This window comes from Diachasma alloeum, unplaced genomic scaffold (assembly GCF_001412515.2).
Source record: "Diachasma alloeum isolate Michigan unplaced genomic scaffold, Dall2.0 Dall_scaffold_00296, whole genome shotgun sequence".
In the NCBI taxonomy this organism is placed as follows: domain Eukaryota; kingdom Metazoa; phylum Arthropoda; class Insecta; order Hymenoptera; family Braconidae; genus Diachasma; species Diachasma alloeum.
The window spans coordinates 704,078-727,883 of record NW_021680435.1 but is presented as its reverse complement, the minus strand read 5'-3'; the positions used below and the strand labels follow the sequence as shown (position 1 = coordinate 727,883).

The window sequence follows — 23,806 nt, the reverse complement described above, 5'->3', positions numbered from 1 at the left end:
ATATATATATATATATAATCGATCTTCAACTCATGGGAAATCTTACTCCAATCGCCCGCGACTTTTAAAACTCATAGTAGTCTCCCCTCAAGTCAATTATTAAATAACTTTCGTAATTAATCGTAAGAAATTCCTACCTGATTCAGTTGCGAAGACGTTTCTTCACAAGGTTTTGACAAATTCTCTCGCGACGATGACCTGTCTTTCCCAGAATCCCTCATGACGTCATCGGCGATTTGTTTAGCATTCTTCATTCTCACTGTTCGCTTGGGTGAATTCTTTACACGCATGATACGCCTTGCCAACTTCCGTCAACACAAGCGCCCACTTCCTATTCTCCAATTTTTATCTCCCCAAAAATGTCTAAGCAGCCACAATAAGACCGTACGTTCTGCTGCCCAAACTGTTTATTCTCGGGGCGAGAGGTCAGTGGCAACGTGCTCTGGTGTGAGCACTCAATCACCAGTGAATCGATACTGAATAGGAAACGATATCCACACCGATCCCTATGGCATTGACATTGTGGAGTTCGTCCTCTGTCTATCCCGAATCACATGAAAACTTTACTTCCCAAACACAATCCTGTAAACAACTAGACTGTACTCTTACCCACGGGATCGACACGTGTTAACCTTGGCGACACAATACTCAATCCTCTACCGAATATTCTCCTTAAACTCCACGGAAATTGCTCTCTTTCTCTCCATCTCTCTCTTCCTCTCTTTTCTTCAACCAAAAAAAAATGAATAAAATAATTCTAAATTTCAGAGAAACTCTACATCATTTGAATAAAATTAAAAATCAGTTGAATTCCCTAATTCTCGAGTCGGATAATAATTAAAATTTAGTAGAAAATGATCGGTATAAAAAACAGGACTTTCAATGGTGGAATGAAAATCACGTATTGAACAAAAAGAACGAAATTATCTGAAAATTTTTTTTTAAAAACACCATTGTCAGAGTAATGTTTTTTCTATCTCTCTCTTCCACTCCTGGGATCGGCAAAAATTGTTACTGAGTAATTTTAAAAGAAATTTACCATAGATTAATCACAGGTCCTTACTTTTTTATTTAAATTTAAAAATAATTTTCAATTCTCATTTATGATTAAACCATTAATTCCAAATATCTGAATTTGATTTTTCAATTATCTAATTGTACCATACGATTCCTTGATTTTAAATGTAATAAAATAATTTTAATTCTGTATTGTGATTTCGCCTATCTTTGGTCCACTCTTTTCTTGAACAAAAAAAAAAGAGTAAATAAATGCTAAATTTCAAAGAAACTCTAAATAATTTGAGCTAAACCCGAAATCTGTGAAATTTCCTGATTCTCCAGTCAGATAATAATTGAAATTTCATAGAAAATAATCCGTATAAAAAAAACAGGAGCATAATCACAGGATTTTCAATGGTGGAGTGCAAATTACACAGTAGGAAAAAGTGAGCAAAATTATTTGAAAAAAAAAATCAAAAAAATTTACCATTGTTAGAGTAATGTCCTCTCTATCTCTCCCTTTCGCTCGTTTCTAAAAAAAAAGAATAAATAAATTCCACATTTCAAAGAAACTCTAAATTACTCGAAAAGAACTAAAAATCAGTTGAATTCCCAAATTCTTGAGTCACATAATAATTAAAATTTAGTAGAATATATAAATTTTTTTAATTCATATTTTCTGTCCTACTACCATTACGGTTTTATAGGCTCCCCATTCGTCTGCCTTGCCTCTCCCACTTCTCTCTTCTGATTTTTATTCTTAACTGTACCCCATTCGGGCTAGGACAGCACGGGAAACCATGGAAAACCCCAGTCGTACAGCCGATTGTGCAGAGCCCTAATGTGCCCTTCCGTCCCACTGACTAGAGGGACACATTAGACCACTACATCGTGCCTACCTTACGAAATTCTTGGGCGAGGGTGTTCCTAAGTGGTCACCCATCCAAGTACTAACCGCGCTAAACGCAGCTGCACTCGTCCGCCGGAGCAACACCTAACTCATCTAACCATTACCGTCGGTCTAGTAGAATATAATTTGTATAAAAAATACAGCAGCATAGTCACAGGACTTTCGATGGTGGAGTGCAAATGACGTAATAGAAAACTGAACAAAATTATATGAAAAAAAAACAAAAAAATCTACCAGTGTCAGAGTATTGTTTTCGATCTCCCTCTCTTCCACTCGTTTTTTTTAAAAAAAGGACTAAATAAATAAATTCTACCTCCTTGAAAAGGATTGGTATAATCGATAACAAAAGTTGCTCATGTGGAGCAGAAAACCAAGACTTCGAGCACGTATTATGGCAATGCCCAAAATTTGAACGTGAGAGAATCAAATTGTTAGGCAGACTGAAAAAATCTAGTTGCTCTCCTCCCTATACTACAAAAACGTTCTTAGATTGAGGTAACCACAAATATATCGAAGATATGTTTAAATACCTAAAAGAATCTAAATTGCAAGTATAAATATGTTGTATAAATAGTAAGTTGTGTAAATATATATCCTGTATAACGACAGTGTAAATAACTCGGCATAAGAGTTCCATCACTATAAATAATGAATAAAAAAATAAAAATTCTATATTCCAAAGAAACGCTAAATTATTCGAATAAGACACAAAATTAGTTGAATTCTCGAGTCACATAATAATTGAAATTTAATAGAAAATAACCCATGTAAAAAATACAGGACTATAATCATAGGACTTTCAATGGTGTAATGCAAACGACATTCTAGAAAAAAAAGAACAAAATCATCCGAAAAAACGACCATTCTCAGCGCAATGTTTTGGAACATCTTTCAGTCGTATCTCCCACAATTTCACTGTTAATACAACATAAGGAGCACCCACAGTGGTGGTGCCCAAGGGGGTTGAGGGGACTCGATGGAGGTTAAGCGAGGGTGAACGAGGATTTTTAATTGTAGTCCACCCGGTATAACCCCACCGGCCAGCCGTCGGTATTGTCATACTGAGCGGCGCTTTTCTTTATTTCCCCAGTGGCTGGATGAGGTTATACATTTCTTTCTGTTTTTTCATATTCCTTTTTTTTTCAACTACAGCAATGCCTTCGTCTTCTTATTAGCAAACCTAATTGGAAATACAAATGGTTATTCACGGTGGAGCAGATAGGCCATGAGAAATGAAGGGGGAAGGGGTGGGTGCACTTTTACGTATTAAGCTTGTATTTGCCAGGGATAATTAGGACTTTTTTTCCCGGCCAATTTGGATGAATAATTGATTTCATTTCCTTTCCCGTTCAGCCCCGCTCTTCCGCTGTACCCTTAACATTCGAGTCGGTGGATTTTTTTACCTCTTCAAATGACAATCGCCCATCCAAAACCATAACCCTCCTCACTATCTCCGCGCTCGTCGCAGAGAGAAAAAAAAATAAGATTCTTTGTGGAATTAAATATTCAGGGATGAGTGACTCACAGATGGACCCAGTAATTCGCGAGGGAGATGACGAAGAAAAAACGCCGAAACAATAGGGCTGAATTGACAATAAACATGGTGAGTAAACAGTTTGATTTTTTTTCATTAATAATTTATGGGAAAAAAAATCGTTCCTGGCATTTTCGTTTCATCCATTCATCCTCTCAGAATCTCTCGTTCATTCTGAATAATCCATTGACATCGACCGGTTGGCTCGTCGAATGAGAGTCCGTCAATCTCGACCAAAGGCACAAGAATACCCAAGAGGGGCTTGGCGTGTGCGTTTTTTTTTTTTCTCCTTCTTTTTCATCAGCAGTTTTTACGGTCATACCTGTGGGCATTAATAATAAACGCGTTTAATACAAGAACTCGGTGGCGCACGACCTTCAATGCCACAGAGGAGAATATATTTTTTCATACTGTTGACGTTAAAAAAAATATTTGAAATTGTAAGGTGGATGGGGGAGGGATAAAAAGTGATCGTCAGATGGATCGCAAATTTGATGTTTCTATTTTGAAAAATATGGGTTTAATAAAGAAGGTGGCGTGTGATGTATGAGGTTTTTTTCCAACACTATGTGTCTTAAGGGGTGCAGAAGAGTGAGAGAATAACGTAAGATCGAGCTTCGATGCTCGAGGTATTGCGTATGTGTTACAGAAAACGATGAGAGGGTGCACAGGCGTTCGTTCTCTATAGCCTACCCCCTTCCAGCCCCACCTCCATTTCACGCCACACATGATACACGATCGTGTCGGAAAAAATCTCACCAGCATATGCATTATCGCAAATTTATATCGCAAACTCCATGCGATACGCGAAAAGCCCGTGAGTCAGTTTATTATTCTTGTTTACTCCCCTCCGCCCACTTACACCAACTTTCCCCCCATATTCCTCTCCGGACTCACTAGTGTTTAGGGGGAGGGGGTTGGGGGTTATGTAAAACATCCGCTGAAAAAAAATTATTTTTACGCCCAAACGACGTCCGATAACGCGCAATGTGTCGACGCATTTTATTTATTTTTTTCAAAGTGCTGACTCTTGGAAGGGTTTGTATCATGGGAGTTGAGGGGGCGGGGGTGGCCACCCCGGCCGGTAAACATCGGCTGCTAAACTTATTTCTCCCGTCCTAGTTTCATTTTTATTGCGTTGGTGTATCAACCTTTGTTGCTTTTTCAACTTATTTATGGGAGCAAACTTCAACCGTGCGTTGACAAGCCGACGGGTTATCTCAGTGGGTAAATCCTATCCTAGAATTTTTTCAAAAGTCATAATAGTTGGTTAAGGGATTTGTGATAACGCTCGTTGCTTTGGGATGAATGGAAGAAAAATTGTCATGCTGGTCGAAACTTTTTCATGTTTTTTGCGAACGTAGGAACTATGCGAATACTGCAAAAACCAATGTTTGAATTTTAAACTGTTTTATAGACATTTTTCAGATACTTTGGAGTGCGTTTTGTAGACATTTTCCAAACAGCAAGAAAGTGTTTGAATCAATCAAAGATGGCTTATTTTCAGACACCTCCGTTTGTGAACAAGGTGCATCAGCGCGATTTGGTGAATTTGAGATATTTATGATGATCCAGGCGTCTCTTTTCCGTCTGACATCTGAAATTCAGATGAGCGTCAAACATTGTTTTTTCAGTGAACTGTTCTGTTTTTTTCTGTGTAAGTTAGGTTTTTCGTTATTGGCGAACTGAATGTTTTATCAAGAGTTTTTATCAGCGGTAAGTGAGCAATTCCGTAAAATAATTTTTTTATTGATGTTTCTTACATTCCTTTTGTCAGAACAAATTTGCATGGAAATCAATGGCACCCCACTGAAGAATTTTCACATATCTCGTAACTTATCAAGATGAGAGGTTGTAAAATGGGTGAATGTGTATATCTACAAGCCAATACAATACATCCCCCTTTCGTTTTCGTGAATAGCCTCGTATTCCTGGAGATAGAATGGCAATTCTCGAGGAATTGATGCCATTTGAATATCGTGACGATCGAGAGGGCTTTCTAGTCGTAGGGTATCGCATCTCAATTGCCAGCCAATTGCCTCCAGGAGATTTCTCATCTTCTAATGGTAAAAAATCCCTCGACTCGAGTTTCATTTCCCCCAACAATACATTTCTCTTCATTAAAGAAATGTTTTTCCATTCAATCTTAGAAGTTCGTCTGCTGATGAGTGGTTTTCAAAATCTATAATAGAGTCGAGTCGGAAGTATGGGAGTGAGAGTGAGCACGAGGAGGAGGCTATGGTCCCGGAGTGGAGGGTGCGTCCCGTCACATTTCACTACAGACTAATAACTTCTGAATATTCATTTCGTGTTTCGCCTTGCTTGCTTCAGTGCCAATACTGTAAGAACGTATAATGCTACATTCACACCGGAATATGTATCATCAAGAATATTTATGAAGCATTGAAATACAATATAGAATACCTGAAACATACAAAATTTATTTTTGAAAATATTGTTACACTAGCAAACGGCCGTCGCTACATTAATTTATACTCCTTTATTTTATTTTTTTTTATTTATTGCCATATATTCCCTATTCGAGTTTTTACATATTTGCGGTTCCATGGGCAGACTTCTTTTCCAACCGGCGTGTCGCATTGTACCCCAGGAGCTGTACCCCACGTACAGACTCTTCTGGTGACCAAGAGAAACCATGGAAAACCTTGGTCGACACGGGCGTCCATCGACCGAGCTTCATCGGAGAATGTTTTCCTAACACTTCTCCGATGATTCTCTGTGTCTAGACTTCCGTTCGACAGTTTCCGAAAGATTAAAAATCGCAATTGCCCCAAGCCTCGAACCCGCGCCTCACGGGTCCCGCCGTCCGGCCGAGCGATTTAACCACTTCGGCCACCGTCGCCGTCTTATTTTATTGTATTTTCTTTACATTTCCGTCTTCACAATGAGATTAATTTAATTGTATCCATTCTTATTCTTATTATATATTTCTTTTGTCCTTAATCAGAAGTTACAATATTGAATGAAGAGGAATTATGTTACAGATCAATAAAAAGGATTTTTTTGGGGATCAAAACAAAAACACAAAACAAATGTCGTTCGCAGTCTCCTTCGGGTAATAGAAAAAATTTTCCAAATTTTCCTGAAAATTTTTAAAATATATTTTTCCTATCATATGGTAAAAGGATATCGATACTCCTCATTCCTATGGTCGGGTTCCAATGATTATTATGAAAAGGAAATGAAAAAAGTATCAGAAAGGGATAACCGGCTAGAACATGGATTTTTTTGTCGGCGGGAACTTCGAATCACTGTTTTTCTTCAAGTATTATGGGGATATCAATATTTAATTGAGAAGAAATTCAAAAAATGCAAAAAGGTGGGCGGGAAGAACTAAAAAAAATACTTTTCGAATGTCTCCGGAAAGTTGTTAAATGGATTTTTCTTTCGAATAATGGAAGAATACCCATAAATTTGATTTCTATCCTTGTCTTTTGATAGAAGGAATACAATAAATGGCAGAAATTGAGTATTTCAAGACTAACAATTTTATCGGATCATTATTATGTAATTTTTCAGATTTCAAGACAATTCACTGAAGAAAATTCGACTGTCCCATTCACTACTGCAAGAAAACTCGATATTTCTTAGAGTCATAGATTAACAATTTGAACACATTGTCAATTTAAACAAAGAAAATAAACTTGAGTTTTTATCAATTGTATTTGCCAACTGCGAATAAAAGATGTTTTTCTTCTTGTGAATGAAGCTTGAATAAGAATATTTGGTAGTTCGTCGTCTGTACTTCCTTCGTCGAAGCGAGAAAAACAGAGGGAGTGTGATATAAATGAGTAGGAAGCATCTCAAAAAGGGAAATAACCGTGAAAGATAGAGAAAGCCTCTCGGTTGCCATGGTAACTATATGAATTAAGTAATCAATGAATTATTATTGACATTGATGTCTTGGTCCTGAGAAAGCCGCCCCATCGCAATATTCCTCCATCCCCTTCCACCTTTCTATATCACGTCGTCTCTTTGCCCCCAGATTCTACGATATTTCAAGACTCATAAAGCCCACCAAAGCGTTCCTGATTAATATCACGGCACTAACGCTTCATCAGTTTCCCTTCGACGTGATTTTTCCTCCCTTCATCGAGCGGAAATAAAAATAAACATGATTAATTATTCATCAATACGGTGGACTTTTTCATGATTCTGAGATAATCTTCAAGGAGAGAGATAACATCTTTGATGAAGGAATTTTGTGTCGCAGGGTGTGTTACAATTTCACTATTTCAAAGAGAAATTAGCAGAGACAAATTTCCCCCAATTTCATTCCTTCCTTGGATTCACCCTCTGGCATACCGTAAATTGGCGCGTTCCAATGTACTCTAGAAGACGACGGAAGGTAGAATAGACAGGCCATATCGAGATTGACACCCTGGGAATTTCATTCCTCCTATTGATTGACGCCGCGTGTCTCTTCTTGAGTTTAAATTTATTGGTTCAATGAATTCATTGTTTCTGATAACATCATTTCTTAATAAGATTGAAGAAATTATGCCTTCACGGAGAGAAAAGCTGGATAAAAGTTACCTAGAAAATGGTAGCAAATTTTAATGTACGACGAAAGGTAATCGTGGAGCCAAATGTGATTCAATGAAAAAATATCTGTTTGCGGAGGATATTTTGCGATTCGTTCGGTAAAAAAAAAACACACCTATGGATGCAAAAATTATCCTCTTATATAATAAAATTTCTCACACCGCTACACGGAGAAAATTATTTGGTGAATTTCAACAATTAGTTGGTGAAATTCAACAACTAATTAATTAAAATTCAGAAAAGATTTTTCAATTTCATTCAGTCAATTTTGATTATTAAACTAGATAGTGAGGGCATATATACATTTGGTAACAATCGAGCAATCATTTATATCGTGACAATCGATCAATGTCTCCCGTAGAAGATATTTTCACAATAATCTACAATTCCTTGTTAAATTTGATCCATCAAATATATCGACGAACGTTTATTGAAAGTTTAACAAATGGTTGTCGAACGAAATTGAAAAATCTATTTCAAAATTTTAATTACATAGTTGTTAAATTTCACTAATTAGTTGTTGAAATTTACCAACTAGTTGTTGAAATTCCCCAAATAATTTTCTCCGTGTAGGGTATTTTTTTCTTGCACCCATCTGAAGGTCATGGCGAGGAATGGAAGTGAAATTTTATCGAACGCGTTCGGTAGACAATCATTCTCTATGACAGAAAAATTATACAAAATATTGAGCAATCATTCATGTTGACTAGGATAATTTTTTATGGAATGCAGGGTAAATCCTACTGTTTCAGTAAAACTTCCCGGGTCAAAGGAGAAAAATTCACTATTTGTCTCGCACTTTTTCTCCGATATCGTCCGATCGTAAAAAAAGAGAAAGCAAATCGATCTCGATATATATCGAAAATCTCGCATGAGCGTAAGCGTAAGACTGAAACCGAAGCGCCACGATGTGAGGAGATGAGAAGACGCGTGTGTAGCACGCGTGGCCGATCCCATAAGGTAAAAAAGTACTGAAAATCGAGTTCACTCCACGATTTCTTGACTTGTTCGATAATTTTTCTTTATTTTTTTCCGTTTAGGAAATGGAAAAATTACTGACCGGGAATAACCTACAACAAAATCCATCACCCAAATTATATGCCATGATATAAATACTATGGAAATCTATGATTATAGCTACATAACTGGGTTAAACAGATGCATGATGAGTATAATAGAAGTCAAGAAAATAAGAGTTATTTCTAGGTTTAACTTAAACTCGCTCCCTTTGGATTATTGGGCTGAAGCTCCCTAGTTGAAATCTAATCTCACGATCGACTCGCTGCGGGTTTGTCGTGCGAGATTACACATCACGGCGATACTCATTCTAAGGAGCGCAGCGGGCTCGCCGCTCACTGCCGCCCCGCTACGGAGGGTCAATCCCCGCATTGCTCTTCTCATAAATGTGAAAAGCGACAAATGTGGGCTTCATAGGCGTGAAGGGAGAAGTTTCCATAACCTCCAATGACACAATTATCATAACTTGGAACTGGAAAATTCATAAAATATGAATACAATATATTTTAACACATCGAGGTTTTGGCACTTTTTTGCAGTTATTACCTTTCCGTACAGAACGCAGATAAAATTATTTGGTGAATTTCACCAACTAGTTGTTGAAAAAATGAATTACCAACCAGAATTTCAACCACTAGTTGGTGAAATGTAACAACTAATTAATTAAAATTCAGAAAAAGATTTTTCAATTTCATTTGACAACCATTTGTTAATTTTTCGATTAACGTAATTTTTTCTATTACTTTTCATGCAATATTTGTACTGCCTTTTACATTTTTCATTGATTTTCCCATAAAATTTCTTTCTTCGAACTCTTCATAATGAAATTACGTTAAATTTCAGTCAGAAAAAAATTCCAGGGAGTTCACAGGAAGTTTCAAAAATTTTCACCAACGGTTATCTATAAAAAGTAACCACCTTGAACCTCTAAATCCAATGAATTCAATCAATTTTTCCTACAAGGTAGATGGTGAGGGCATATATACAATTGGAAACAATCTCGCAATCATTTATATCTCGAAAGCCGATCAATGTCTTCCCTAGAAGATATTTTCGTCATAATCTACAACTTTTTTTTTTATTATTCAGTGCTGGAATCCTAATTACAGATTATTCACACTGTCGTTGCAATTTTACATTTCTCAATTCGTTACACTTATTACAGTTGATATCCTTTTTCATTTTAGATTTTTATTTCACCTTCTTCAAGGTATTTACAAATGATTTCTATGTATTTATGGTCAGTTACAGCTGCGAATTTTTTTGTATTGTAGGGAGCAGTACATGTTGAATTTTGTAAGTTGTATAACAATTTGATTCTCTGTTGATCGTAATTTGGACAATGCCACAGTACATGATCAAAGTTTTAACAATTTGTTTCGTATGAGCAGCAATCGACAACTTCTTGTTAAATTTAATCCATCAAATAAATCGACGAACATTTATTGAAAATTTAACAAATGGTTGTCGAATGAAATTTAAAAATCATTTTCTGAATTTTAATTAATTAGTTGTTAAATTTCACCAACTAGTTGGTGAAATTCACTAAATATTTTTCTCCGTGAAGGATCTTTATGATACTATTTGTAAGAATCAAGATTCCGTTATTTCTTTTCAGAACTGAAATTTTTATTATTCAATGAAGGATAATAGGGAGTTTAATGCCGCATTCTGCTGCATGCTAGCAGTCCGAATCTCGCCGCAACGTTCAATCTCGCCGATTCAAGCAGAACTTCCACTAGGGCTTATACTAATTGAGCTATCCAGTATCACTTCCTAGAGAATTCTTCTTCCACGTCTTATTCTTTTAGATAATTTCTGTCTCAGCTCTCTCGAGGTGAGGATTCTTTGGAGGCACAATAATTTTTTCAATTGACTCATATAGGGTAGATGAACGATATGTTCAATGAAAGGAATTGTGAAAAAAATTACGAATGTCTAAGAAACTTTACGATGATGAATCTTAGTAACATATTATCTGAATCTCACAATTGATTTTTCTTGTCATGTACAAGGACAAATGAATTCTAAGTGAGGCCCAGGTACAATTTGAATTCACCTCTTTTGTATTGTTGGGCTGTTACCCTTTCCTGTGAATCCATATGGAGTACTCGAATTAGTAAATAAATTGTAATAGTCCTAGGTAAGACCTCCATTCAGATTTTAACGCTTTCATTGATGACTTTCTCGGGATTCTTCGGGCGTCGACACTTATTAGTACGGCCAATTCTGTTCATCTTGAAGAAATTTATTCTATTTAGGATTCAGTAATGATATTTGTGATGGAAAACATGTAGATCAATCGAACATCTGTGGCACGGATATACCAAAACCATCTCTGGTTTTCGGTCCCAGAAAACGGGAACGAATTTCGCAGTGAGGTTGAGATAGGATTGGAACTCGCCACCCCTAAACTACCAGGCCGACTCTCTTACCAATTGCGCTACCGATCATCACCAATTTAATGAATGATTTCGACAAATATGAAGTGAACTATTCCTCTCGAGTGTTCCTGATTGTATTCATAGAAAGAGCTAACAAAATAAAAGAAAAAAGTTCGGGGAAAAGTAAAAAATATGAGAAAGAGCCGAAAAAAAATTTCATTCTTTGTGAAAAAGATCGGAAGAGGGTGTGGTGCGGAATGAATTAAAATTTTACAGCGACAACTGACAATCGCGCATTTACGTACTTCCCTCTACCTCTCCTCTTCAGTTTTCCATACCCCCTCGGTGAGAATCCTCAGCGACCCCTGGGCTGATTCTCCATTGTCTCTGGACCTCATCCCCCTCTCCCTCCACTTGGTTCACCTCTCAGTTAGGAAGCGTGCGATAATAAATATAGAGAAAATGAAAAATTATTAAAAACTTCCTTTTTAACCTTGGTAATCCTCGTCGCGCCCCCCAGAGATGCCGCATTAAAATAACGTGGGCTCGACTCTTCTCTCCTTCCTCCCTGCCCCCGCCAGGCTCCTTCATCTCCTCGTTCGTTTTCGTGTCCTCTGCCTCTCCTCCACGTGCCCAAGCTCCAACTACCCTCTCCCCGCCTCCACAGCCCCCTGAAAATCTAGGTATATATACGGTCCTCGGGGTTTGCGTCCGGACACACGAATTATTTATACGCTAGGAGTCTCACTGACGACATTACCACCCCGTGTTTGTATTAAATCATAATGAACGAGCCGTTACGAGCTACCGAGATTTGTCCTTCAACTCTTCAACTCATCCACCACTCTATTTGTTTTACATTAAATGAAAATATGTGAATGAAATTGATGTTGTTTATCAAAATTTTTGGCAAATTTTCACTAGTAATAGCATGCAGCCAGATTTGTTTTTTGGATAGCAACGAGATGATTTGCCGATCGAAAATAACGATCAGCGCAACACAATCTGAAAACAATCAGGGTTGGGTCGTTCACTGAAAATCGGGGTTTTCTGCGGTACATAGCAGAATACTGATAATTTACCACTAAATGGTGAAAAAGATGAATAACTGGTACACTGCTAGAAATTTTTGGAAATTTAAGTAACAGATGCAGTTGAATTCTCAATATTCTGAACTTGACTTCAATTTCAGTCTAAATTGCTCATGAAATTCCTGATTCATCTTGGAAATTCAATAAAATTAACGTTTTCATCATAAATGATCATTGAATTTTCAAGGACAAATAGGATTTTCAAACCTATTGTGATAATTAAGCAATACATTCAATTGAATTTTCAACAGATTGGAAAATTCGGAAGAAAAGTTGCCTGAATTTTTACGATCTTCAGTAACTTCATTGGTGTATGAACCTGAGACACAAAATTTCATTGAATATTCAAACAAACTGACTGATTTATGAATAATAAGACCAATGGAAATTCCATGTATATTATTCGTTGTTAAAAATAAAAAAGATTTTTTACTTGAAATTTAAAGAGTAATTTTCTAACAGTGTAGAAAACTCCTTAACCCGACTATCAGTGCAGTGACCTTCCTATTTTGTCCACCCAAAATCCCATTGCCGGATTCAGAGAAGAAAAAATTGAGTGGAAAATTTTCTAAAACGTGATATAGGGGAGGTTACAGCAAAACGGACCCCTACGGCAAAACGGACCACTGACAGAAAATTTCTCATTTTTGTTTTTGCTTCTGAATGAAAGCAAAAACAAACATTCAAAGTCATTTGTGGTTTCAGGTGATTAGCAAATCTCATTAAATTGAACTGAACAAACAAAAATTACCAATTTATTGTCAGTGGTCCGTTTTGCCCTAGGGGTTTGTTTTGCCCTGAGGTCCGTTTTGCCCTACCCTCCCTTATGAATATCTTCCGCTTTTAATCACTTACTATTAGTGAAAAAAAACTTGCATCGAAATTACTGCAATTCGCAATGAAAAATACAGAAAAAGAAAACAAAGGATACTTTGGTACTTTTTTCTCCGGTGAAATACTTTTCTACCTTTGTAGTCGAACATCATAGCTTTCATTTAAGCCCCATTTGACCCTAAGTTTCCGGACATTTTTCAATGATTTTATTATTTAAACTTTGCAGGTCTAAATTTGAATGTCGATATTGAATCGTTAGAAAACATTTTTTTAATCTTAGAAAAAATGAGATAGTTTACTTTTGAAAAAGAATTGATGACATAATTTAAAAATTTCAATTTTTCAAAATTACGAGCATTTACGAGCATAAAAATCATTTGTTCGGAATTTTGACAAATTCATTCATACTCAAAATTTTCCTAGAAATCGATTTCATGCCTAAAAAATAAGGTTTCCGAAAGTTTAAACAATTTAAATGATTTATTTATAAACAGCGAATGTTTAAAAAAATAATAATTCTGTGTAAAATGTAATTTCAATGACGCTGAATATTCATGATCTTTTTCAAGGTTTCATGCAATTTAATTGACAAATTTGATGATTGAAAGTGGTTAATCTATAGTGTGGTCTGTACCAAACTGTAAAAAATACTGGTATATCCGTAACCCTAGCCTGGACACCAAACACGATGGGAAAAAATAATTCATCTGTCCAAAATAATTTGTTTTCTTTAGGAATTTTGGCAAATATGTTGTTCTAAAAAATACTGTAATCTTTTTAGACACTTCAATTAATAAAGTCAAATTTTTTTAATTTTTCCGGTTAGCCAGTCAATTGTAATTAAAGAAAAACGACGCGCGTCAATCGGCTATGCCGTCAAATCTTGACTCAACATACCAAACTCAATTTATGCAATGATAGATATTTTATATAATATTTCATACCCAAATGAAACGATTTATGCAGAATCAAATAATGAAAGGCACCCTGAAGATATATGTAAAATCCATTTCTGTCCAATCTCTCCATAGGTATATGTAAAAGGGTATAAAATGTTGAAGGTGGTTGGAGGAGGAGATGTGGGTACCCGCAGTGTACCCGCGTTGGCGTCGGTGGCCGGCTGCTGTATTAGATTTGCTTTCTAGGACACTTTAATCAGAATGTACCTATGTAAATTTTTGAATACACATCCTCTCGTCTCCGGCGATGTTTGTATAGGTCAGGCAAAGGTATTTTCCTGGCGCGGGCCAGGAACGCGCGGAGGACAGCGGGGAAAAGATGAAGGGGCAGGAGGGAAACGACTAGGGGGATGAGGAGGAAAACCCGAGCCGCGCGGCGCGTACCGGGAATTAAAGAATTTGCAATTCTGAATTTCCAGGCGATGTCATATACATATATAACATTATATGAATGTATATATTCCCTCAATTTTATTCACGCTGGAGACGTGATGTTCGCACACGTTTCACCTATATCTAACGTCAAGATCATTGTTTCAGAACTGAATTGTAGGAGATTTACGACGCGTGCAAATTAATTTGTGAGGGAAAATCCTCTTGTGTGAATGTTACAAATTCTCTGAATTGATGTATGATTTCAATATTTGCAATTACTTTCAAAGATATTTTTTGGTCTCAAAGCCCTCGTTTTTTTTATTTCTCAAATTCGACGAATTTTACGGAATGATGTAGAAAAACCGTTTTGCGGTTTGTCTACCTCTTTTCACTGCAGTTGAAATAGATAAATTATTTAAACCGTATTAACTGTGCATTGTTAGAAATTTGTTCAAATTTCATAGAAAATATTGCAGTAATTCTCATGAGCGTGACATTGAATCCGATTTAGAGGAATAATGATTATGAAATTTTAAGTTTTAGGTAAAATTCAAGGAAATTTATGATTTTTCAATTTTTCCCTGAATTTTCGTGATTTCTTCGAACTTTCATGGAATAATTGAAGTGAAAAATCGAGTATTTTATTGATTTTCGGATAATTCGAAGGAAAAATCAATGGAATATTCGAATTTTCAATGACAAGATTTCCTAAAATTTCAGTGGAAATTAAACATGATCAAAATTTTCAGGATTTGACACAGAAAGTTCCGAAGCAAATTTTTAATAGTGTATGAGAGAAAAAAAGTCAATGAGAATTACCATGCAAATCAGAAATAACAGCGTTAAATAGAAACACATTGTCGAACTGAATACGAGATGAAAAAATTTCGAGAAAAATTAGTCCAAGGGATGTACCAACCAAGAGCATTAATTTCATATTCAAATCACCATCAAACATAGATTTTGAAAATTATGTTGGAACTTAATTCAACCTTGTTTAGCAATGCAAAACGACAATATAATACACCATGAAAAAAAATTGCAACGAATAATGCACACACGTCAAATATATTCATTTTTTAATTTAATGTCCATCAAAAATAGAAAACTGAATATCAAAATGAATAAATTTAAATCACTTGTACTCATTGAGATATTCGTTAATATTACAAAATAGACTCCATACAAATCAAGTAATATGATTCCTCAAATTAGTCCTATCTCAACTCGTCTTAATTATGTTATGTTTAATTCAACTTAAACTCCCCTTTCTGAAATTTAGTGATTAGAAATACATATATTAAAGAAAAAAATACTTATCTCAATTTTTTTGGTTGCTCTACTCGAAAAATAAAACCTATGGGTACCCCAAAAAATGGAAAAATAAAATAAAAACTTAAATTTAAATTACCACAAAGTTTTTTATATTATCGCCTGAATAATGAAGTAAACTATCTGAAACAGCGATGACGTGTATCACTCTCATCCTGTGAACTTGATAATTGTAAAATTTTAATTGCACAATGCATTCTCCTACTCCCTCAGAAATGACAGAAAAAACGTCCAAATGAAGAAAGAAAAAGGGAAGAAGAGAAAAAACGAGAAATGACCATAGCCAGGCGGAGCATACACGCTATAATTATAATAACATTACTTGACAGAGATGTGGCCGGTGAGAGTGGCGAGTCTCTGCGCTCACTAGCCTTGCACCCGAGCATTGAAATATTATACCTACCAAAGAGAAAATAATTAAAATTCAACCCTTGCGCTCTACCCACTCAGTCTCACCCTTTCCGCCTCTCCCACCCCTCCTCATTTTTTCTTTGCACACACTAGTCTTTACCTGAATTTTTCACCTCCACAATTCGAGAAGAAAGGACAGTATTCTTTTTTTTAAAATATAATCTGAATACGATCGCGCAATAATTCAATGAAATAATTTGACGCTTTCACTCCGGCTTTTATCGCTGCAAAACTTTTTAATGAATAATCCCGAGGGTCATTTGAATACATTATAAGCAATGGCGTTTGACACGCCGGATTAATAATGAAAAAAATTGAAACTAAGGAGAATCTCATCAATTAATTCTCTCCTCGTTCTTCAAGAAATCCGCATTTTATTAATGAGATCAGTGTCTTCAGCCATAAAAAATCACATTCACTGATTGAAATTCAAAGAATATCATTCAACCGTCCTACCATTCCATTTTACTCCACCTCATTCCATCTCATAATGACAAATAGACATCCAACGAATTCCAAACTCGTTAGTAAAATATTCTCCATCGCTCACAAATCCATGAACTCTCCATCTCAGAGCCTTTTCAAGCTTCTCGATTTCGCATCAAACATTCACAAGAATTTGTCGTCTTTACCGGCCTTTTCATTCCACCCTTCTCTTCACATTTTCCCTTCTATTATTTCTTTACATCATTCATTTTTCCATACCCTTTTCCACTCTCTCCTCCATCTTTTCACCGGCAGACATCCTCGGAATTGGAGTCGATTCATGGCAGACTTGAACTGCGAAAGGGGTTGATCGATCCTTGAGGCATCTCGTCAAGAAAAATGACTGAGAGGTAAAAAAAGAAGAACTAGTGAGGGGGGGGGGTGGATTGTGGAGAAAGAAAATAAAACAAAACATCAACTCCCCTTATCATCAGTATCTCCGTGACTGCAACGTATCTGTAATACGTCCGTTTGTATTCAGCCTGTCATCGAGTGGAAAAGGATGCCGCGAAAGGGGTGCGAGTGCCTGGGGGTGGTATATGGTAATACAGGTTTTATGGGAAAACCTGGGGCAGGGGGATGGGGGCTCCAACCGTGCTTAGGGAAGACGAGTGGGTGGTGGTCTCGGGGGCGGAGAGGGGGAGGAGGGGGTGAAATTGAAAATGATCATAAAAAGCAGGAAAAAAAGGAAGCGGATACCCAAGCAGATTGCCGTGGAATATTCTTCGGGCAAAGGGGCAATTCATTTTCGTATATGCTATATCAATTTCTTGCTTCGCCTCTTTTCCGCTCATCCCGGCATTTTTTACCATCTCTTTCTTATAACTGATGTGCCATTTCTTGAATATTCTCGTCTGTCTTTTTCTTTAGTGCTTTATGTTTCACCGATCTATAGCCTTTTATCCGTTAAAACCGTTAACTTCGCTAGACATCAAGGGGAATAGGAATTAGTCAGGCCATCTTCTTTGATGGATATTACTCGGGTGAAGGAATTGAGTAATGTATTTTGTATTTTGTTACTCGTTTTTTTTTATAAACGCTAGATTAATTTATACTATTTTATTTTATTTTGTTTCCATTTCCATCTTCACCGTTAGATTAATTTAACTTTATCCATTCTTATTCTTATTATAGGGGAGGATAGGGTAAAAGGGACCCCTAGGGCAAAACGGACCATTAACAGAAAATTGGTGTTTTGTTTTTTTTTTTTCCTTCAAATCAGGAACACTGAATGTGTTGAATAAAAAGAGAGTTTCTTGAATCGAAACCGTCACAGGGGTTTTATAGATAACAAGTGTTGTTGAACCGTAATTTGATCAGATTTGCTAATTACCTCAAATCACAAATGACTTTGAATTCCAAAGTCATTTCTAAATTTGCTGCCATTCGGAACCAAAAACAAAGATTATCAATTTTCTGTCAGTGGTCCGTTTTGCCCTACCGTCCCTTATATATATTTGCCTTAATTTACAATTTACAACATTGAATAAAGAGGAATTATGTTGAAGATCAATCAGAAGGGGGTTTTTTGTGATCAAAACAAACACATAAAACAAGTCATTGGAAATCTCATTCGGGTAATAAAAAAATGTCTCCATGCATCTTGAAAATTTTGGAAATCTATTTTTCCCTTCATATAGTGAACGGATATCAGTATTCCTCATTCCTATGGTCGGATTCCAATTATTATTATAAAAAGGAAATGAAAAAAGAATCCGAAAGGGATAATCGGCTAGAAAAGGTTTTTTATCTTTAACTATTAGAGGGATATTAATATTTCAGCGAAAAAAAATTCACAAAATGCAAAAAAAAGTGGACGGAAAGAACTAAAAAATAATATATTTCAGGACGAGTGCTATGGGTTTTTTTACTCGTGAGGAGTTGGCGCCCGAGCCGAATATCAGGAAAAATGAAGGTCAGTACGGAAAATTAATTTTTCAATGTCTTCAGAAAGTTTTTAAAATGATTTTTCTTTTTGAATAATGAAAAAATATCAATAAATTCGATCTCTATACTTTTGATAGCACGTCTATTGATAGAATAAATAGAATTACCTAAATGGCAATGAACTACAACTTGGAGACAGAAATTTTTAAAAAGGGATGATTGACTAAAAAACGGAAAAAAATTTGTTTTTCTTCATTTGTGTCGGTGGAAACTTGGAATTAGTATTTTTTCTTCGAATAGGGATAAAATATGAATATTTTAAAATTTAATTTTAACGAGAAGAAATTTTAAAAAATGTAAAAAAACGTAGGCAGAAAGAAATGAAAAATATTAATTTTTCAATGCCTCCGGAAAGTTTTAAAATCAATATATTTTTTCGAATAATGAAAGAATACCCATAAATTCGATTTCTATCCTTGTCTTTTGATAGAATGAATAGAAAAAATAACAGAAATTAAGAATTGCAGACTAAAAATTTTATCGGATTATTATTATGTAATAATAATGACAATAATGTAATAATAAGAGTTGAAAAAAATGGAGGCGGATTTGTTGATGCAATTGATCTCGAGTCACGTGCCATCGGCGTTTTGTAATTCCGGAATATTATCGATCATGTATTATGGACTGGTAGGACTGACGGCCTGTGATGGATCGCAGTCATTAAATGAAGTGGGATAAAGTTGATCAGACGGGTTGGAGATTTGCACGAATATATCATTCACTTTTAGTGGCAGCATGTGTGCCGGGAGCTTGAGTTGACGCACGTGTTATTGACAATCTAGTAGGTAATAACCTCCTGTCAAAATCATTGATCGACTTGGTGATCTGTTGATTATGGGTTTGAAACAAGATTATTGCATCACGCGAATTATCTTTACGTTGTCTAACAGAGCATCTGACTTTCGTAATAAAATTTATGAAATCTTACTTAGTGAATAAAAATAAAGCACAATAAATGAATGAGATTACCTTGGATGAAGCCGAATTTAAAATCATGCAATGATTCCGAAGAAAAAATAAGTGGGAAATTGCTTTTTTATTGCATACAGTATAGTTATTTTTACTAATAAATCAGTAATATGTTTCCTAATGGTTATTTTTGGCATCATTTCCTTCTATGGTTTGAAGAAATCATATTCAATTCAATAAAATGGAATAAACGATGAATTATTCATTGTTTATTTCATTTTATTACATTTTATTAATTGAATATTATCTACATCTGAGTCTAACAGAGTTCTAATACAGTTCTGATAAGTATACACTGTTAAAATTTCTTCTCGGAGGTTTTCATGCCAGATTCCGGAAATTTTTATCGTATTCAAGTTTCACTAAAATTTCAGGAAATTTTGTCATTGAAAAATCAAATAATCCATAGATTTTCTGTTCAAATGATATGGAAATCAATTTGATTTTTCAATTTAATTATTATGTGAAAACTCTGAAAAATCAGGAAAATTTAGGGAGAAATTGAAAATTCATATTATTTTGTTTCTAAATATTCATGTTTCATGGAAAATTCAATCAAGTTGTGAAATTTCCGTCTTACTGCCACTGAAAACTCATGAATTTCTTTGAATTCTACCTAAAACTTTAAATATCATAACCATTTTTTCTCTAAATTCGATTCAATGTCACTCGCATGAAATTTATTATAATAATTTATTATAATAATTTATTATCTTCCATGAAATTTCAAAAAATTTGTAAGAGTGTATGTGTGTTATGCATAAAGCGAAAATAATAAACCTCTGTCAAGCTCAAGGAACATTGATCAGTTGGATGATTTAAAAAACGCGAAAAACTACAGTGCATCGGGATTCCCAATGAAATATTTGTCGCTGAATTTTTTTGCGGGTACAATTGAGTTTACTGATCCGTCGTTCATAACTCACTGAATTCCAAGATCATGTGCAATTCATTGAGTTCAAGTAAATTAATTTTCCTCTTGAAATTCTATAATCAGCGCAGTTTCATTTCCGTGCAGATTAGATGGGTATTCCCAAATCGAATCCTTGATCCAGATATTCCCGAGATGCACGACCCAAAAGAGAGATTTTAACGGAACCACAGTAGCCACAAATCCTCCGTAACATCCCCCTAATAATACTCAATTCCAATGTGGATTAATACTGGTTTATTTCCTCTGTTTTCCTAACATCGGAATTTCTATCAGAGATCCCCTGTAATTTACTTATAGGGTGAGTTAATCTTCTTGCTTCAATCAACAAACAATAATTACACAGTCCTACGAAATTTCGGCTTTTTTGGCACGGGGATGAGATTGTCGCCACTCGAAAGATTTTCACACACTGATTTCAAATCCGCCTGTCAAATCACTGAAGGGGGGACCCCAGTGAAATGTGAAAGTCTTCGGTGGATCTGGGGACTTATTGAGAGACTTTAGTTATATGATGCGATATGTTAAAAAGTGGGGAAAATCCCGGATCCAATCGGTTTTCCTCCGTACTTCCAGGGAAAACCTCGTTTTTCGGGTTTCTCCTTTAAGGGGTCTCCGCAGTACTTTTGGGTAAAATATGACAATGTGCTTGCGAATTAAATATATCATATAGTAATCAAAAATGTTAAAAAGGTATTTGTAAAAGCAATTCTAACTACTTTTATGTGCCTTATACACAACCTTTATGGACGCTACTTTGTCCCATACCCCTTACACTGTTGACAATGTGCTAGCCAGCAAAGGAAGCTAAATAGTTCTATATTAAGCTCTAAACGATATGGGCATGAAGTCCCATTGGCTTTTATCATTGATTTGTTCAATAAATTAATGATAAAAATACTATGGCGATGTCTGTCATTATCCAACATACGCCATGTTTGACTACGCTCACTAACTTGACTATTTCACACTCCACTCACCCGCGCGCCCATCGCAACTGCGGAGACCCCTTAAAACCTTTAAACCTTTAAAACGTTCCATTATATAGATCATGGAAAAATCTAAAAAAACCGAAAAAAACGAAAAAAAAAGAAAAAAAGAGGGTTTTCTTTCTGATCGTCAACTTTTCAAAATAAAGACTTTTCAGGCATAATGTAAAGACAATTAGAAGGGGAAACCCTTTTTTTTTGTTTTTTCTTTTTTTTTCGTTTTTTTTTTTATTTTCTCATGATCTATATAACGAATCGTAAAACGGAAGCTTAACTTTGTTCTTTGGAGTCTCACGAACATTTTGAAAAAAAAAATCAAATCGGATCAAAATTGGGGAATGAGGAACGTCTTAAAGGTAGAAATATGAAAAACGACGTTTTCCGTGGAAGTACGGGGCAAAATTGATTGGTTCCGGGATTTTCCCACTTTTTAACTAACTAAAGTCGCTCAATAAGTCCACCGAAGACTTTCAAATTTCACCGGGGTCCCCCCTTAAAATCACCCAGATCACCAAGCATTTTTTTTCAATCAAAATAAAAAATAATATCCTAGCCGGTATCGTTTCAGCTGAAAAAAACCCAACAAAGTCCGTATATCATGTACTTGAATGGGAAAGAGTAATTTTCATCAAAAGCAGAAAATTATTCATAATAAATTCTGCACACTGATAGAAAGAATTAGTTATTATTAACAAATTGATTTGGTTGGAGGCTAGAATCTGTTCAGTCTCACCAAATGTTCATTCGTTAATAGTTAACAAATGTATATTTGAAGAACCTTATTTGACTCGACTTTCACATTTCAAGTATCATTCGATAACTATTAACGAATATTTATTTGGTCATATTCAAGTCTACTATTCGTTAATAGTGAACAAATCTCGTTTGAAATAAATGAATCATTCTATCAGTGCATTTTTGCAATATATAAATTTAAACATTTAAACATTATTATTTATATTTAATTATCCAGATTAAAGTGTCTCTAAAACACACATGGCGGTTGAAATTCCACGTAGCGATGCAACTTCAAACTAGTGCTGCTATGACATTCCTTCGATGAATCAATGAAATTTTATTGAAATAATGCTGAATTTATTACAATTATTTCCCTAATCAGAATCTCGGCTAGTGGGAGGACGGTATTTGATGTCACGTGGTACAATCTGTACGGTTTTTAATCGGTAAAATTTTATAAAACCACAGCATATTGCTATGGCAAAATAAACAAAATAAAATGAAAAACAAGCAACTTCATGAAAGTGACAGTAGCGAATCTATCCTTGAAATGACGGATAGAAATGTCAAAATGATTAGATTTGACAACGAATTTTCCCCCTTTCTCAGAATAATTACCTAATAATAGTTACTTAACTTAATTACTTAACTTAAAAATTCTTAATTTTCAACTGCGAAAGTGTAAGTTCTACCACGTTGACATTAAATGCCACGCTTCATTCGCAAAAATCCTGATCGGAGTGTTCGGTGCACAACCGATTTTTTTAGATTTGAATGGGGGAATTTCCTCAAATTATTGGTAATTGGGGAAAAATGGTAAAATCACAGTTTATGGAGATCCAAAATCTGGGGTCTGACAATCTGTCCCTTTTTTGCTGTTCAAGGGTTGAGCTTATCCTTCTTATTACGGCCTCACCATAAACCTTAGGAATTTTGAGAAAGTCGGAAGGAAGCAAAATGTTTTCCCCACACGTGCCAAACAGATGACCATCCGTCCAGGCACACCAAAAATTATTCTCTATATAAAAAAAAAGGTATCCCATAATTTCGGAAAATCCCCAAAACTCTCTCAACTGTAGTTTTATACACGCCTTCCCACTTTCTTCTGACCAATAGTTTTAAAGCGAGANTACGTCTTCCCACTTTCTTCTGACCAATAGTTTTAAAGCGAGAACATAAAATTAGCCAATAAGAAACATCCATCCCTCCCATATTCGATTTCAGAACTTGGAATTTTCCCTCAAATTTGACCAGTAACCATCGCGACATCGTTCAGTGAAGACTCGACTCTCACTGAACCTCTCTATATATCTGCACCTGTCTTCAATTAA

At 35.5% G+C, this 23,806-nt stretch overlaps 1 protein-coding gene across 1 annotated transcript in view; it reads right to left on the bottom strand.

The window, feature by feature from the left end:
- LOC107039318 (RB-associated KRAB zinc finger protein) overlaps nucleotides 1-493 on the bottom strand; it is a 3,311-nt gene extending 2,818 nt beyond the window's left edge. The window contains exon 1 of the mRNA XM_015258875.1: nucleotides 138-493. Within this exon, the coding sequence (XP_015114361.1) occupies nucleotides 138-290 (153 nt within the window). The 5' untranslated portion in view covers nucleotides 291-493. The remainder of the gene's footprint in view (nucleotides 1-137) is intronic.
- Between the last annotated feature and the right edge of the window lie 23,313 nt (nucleotides 494-23,806).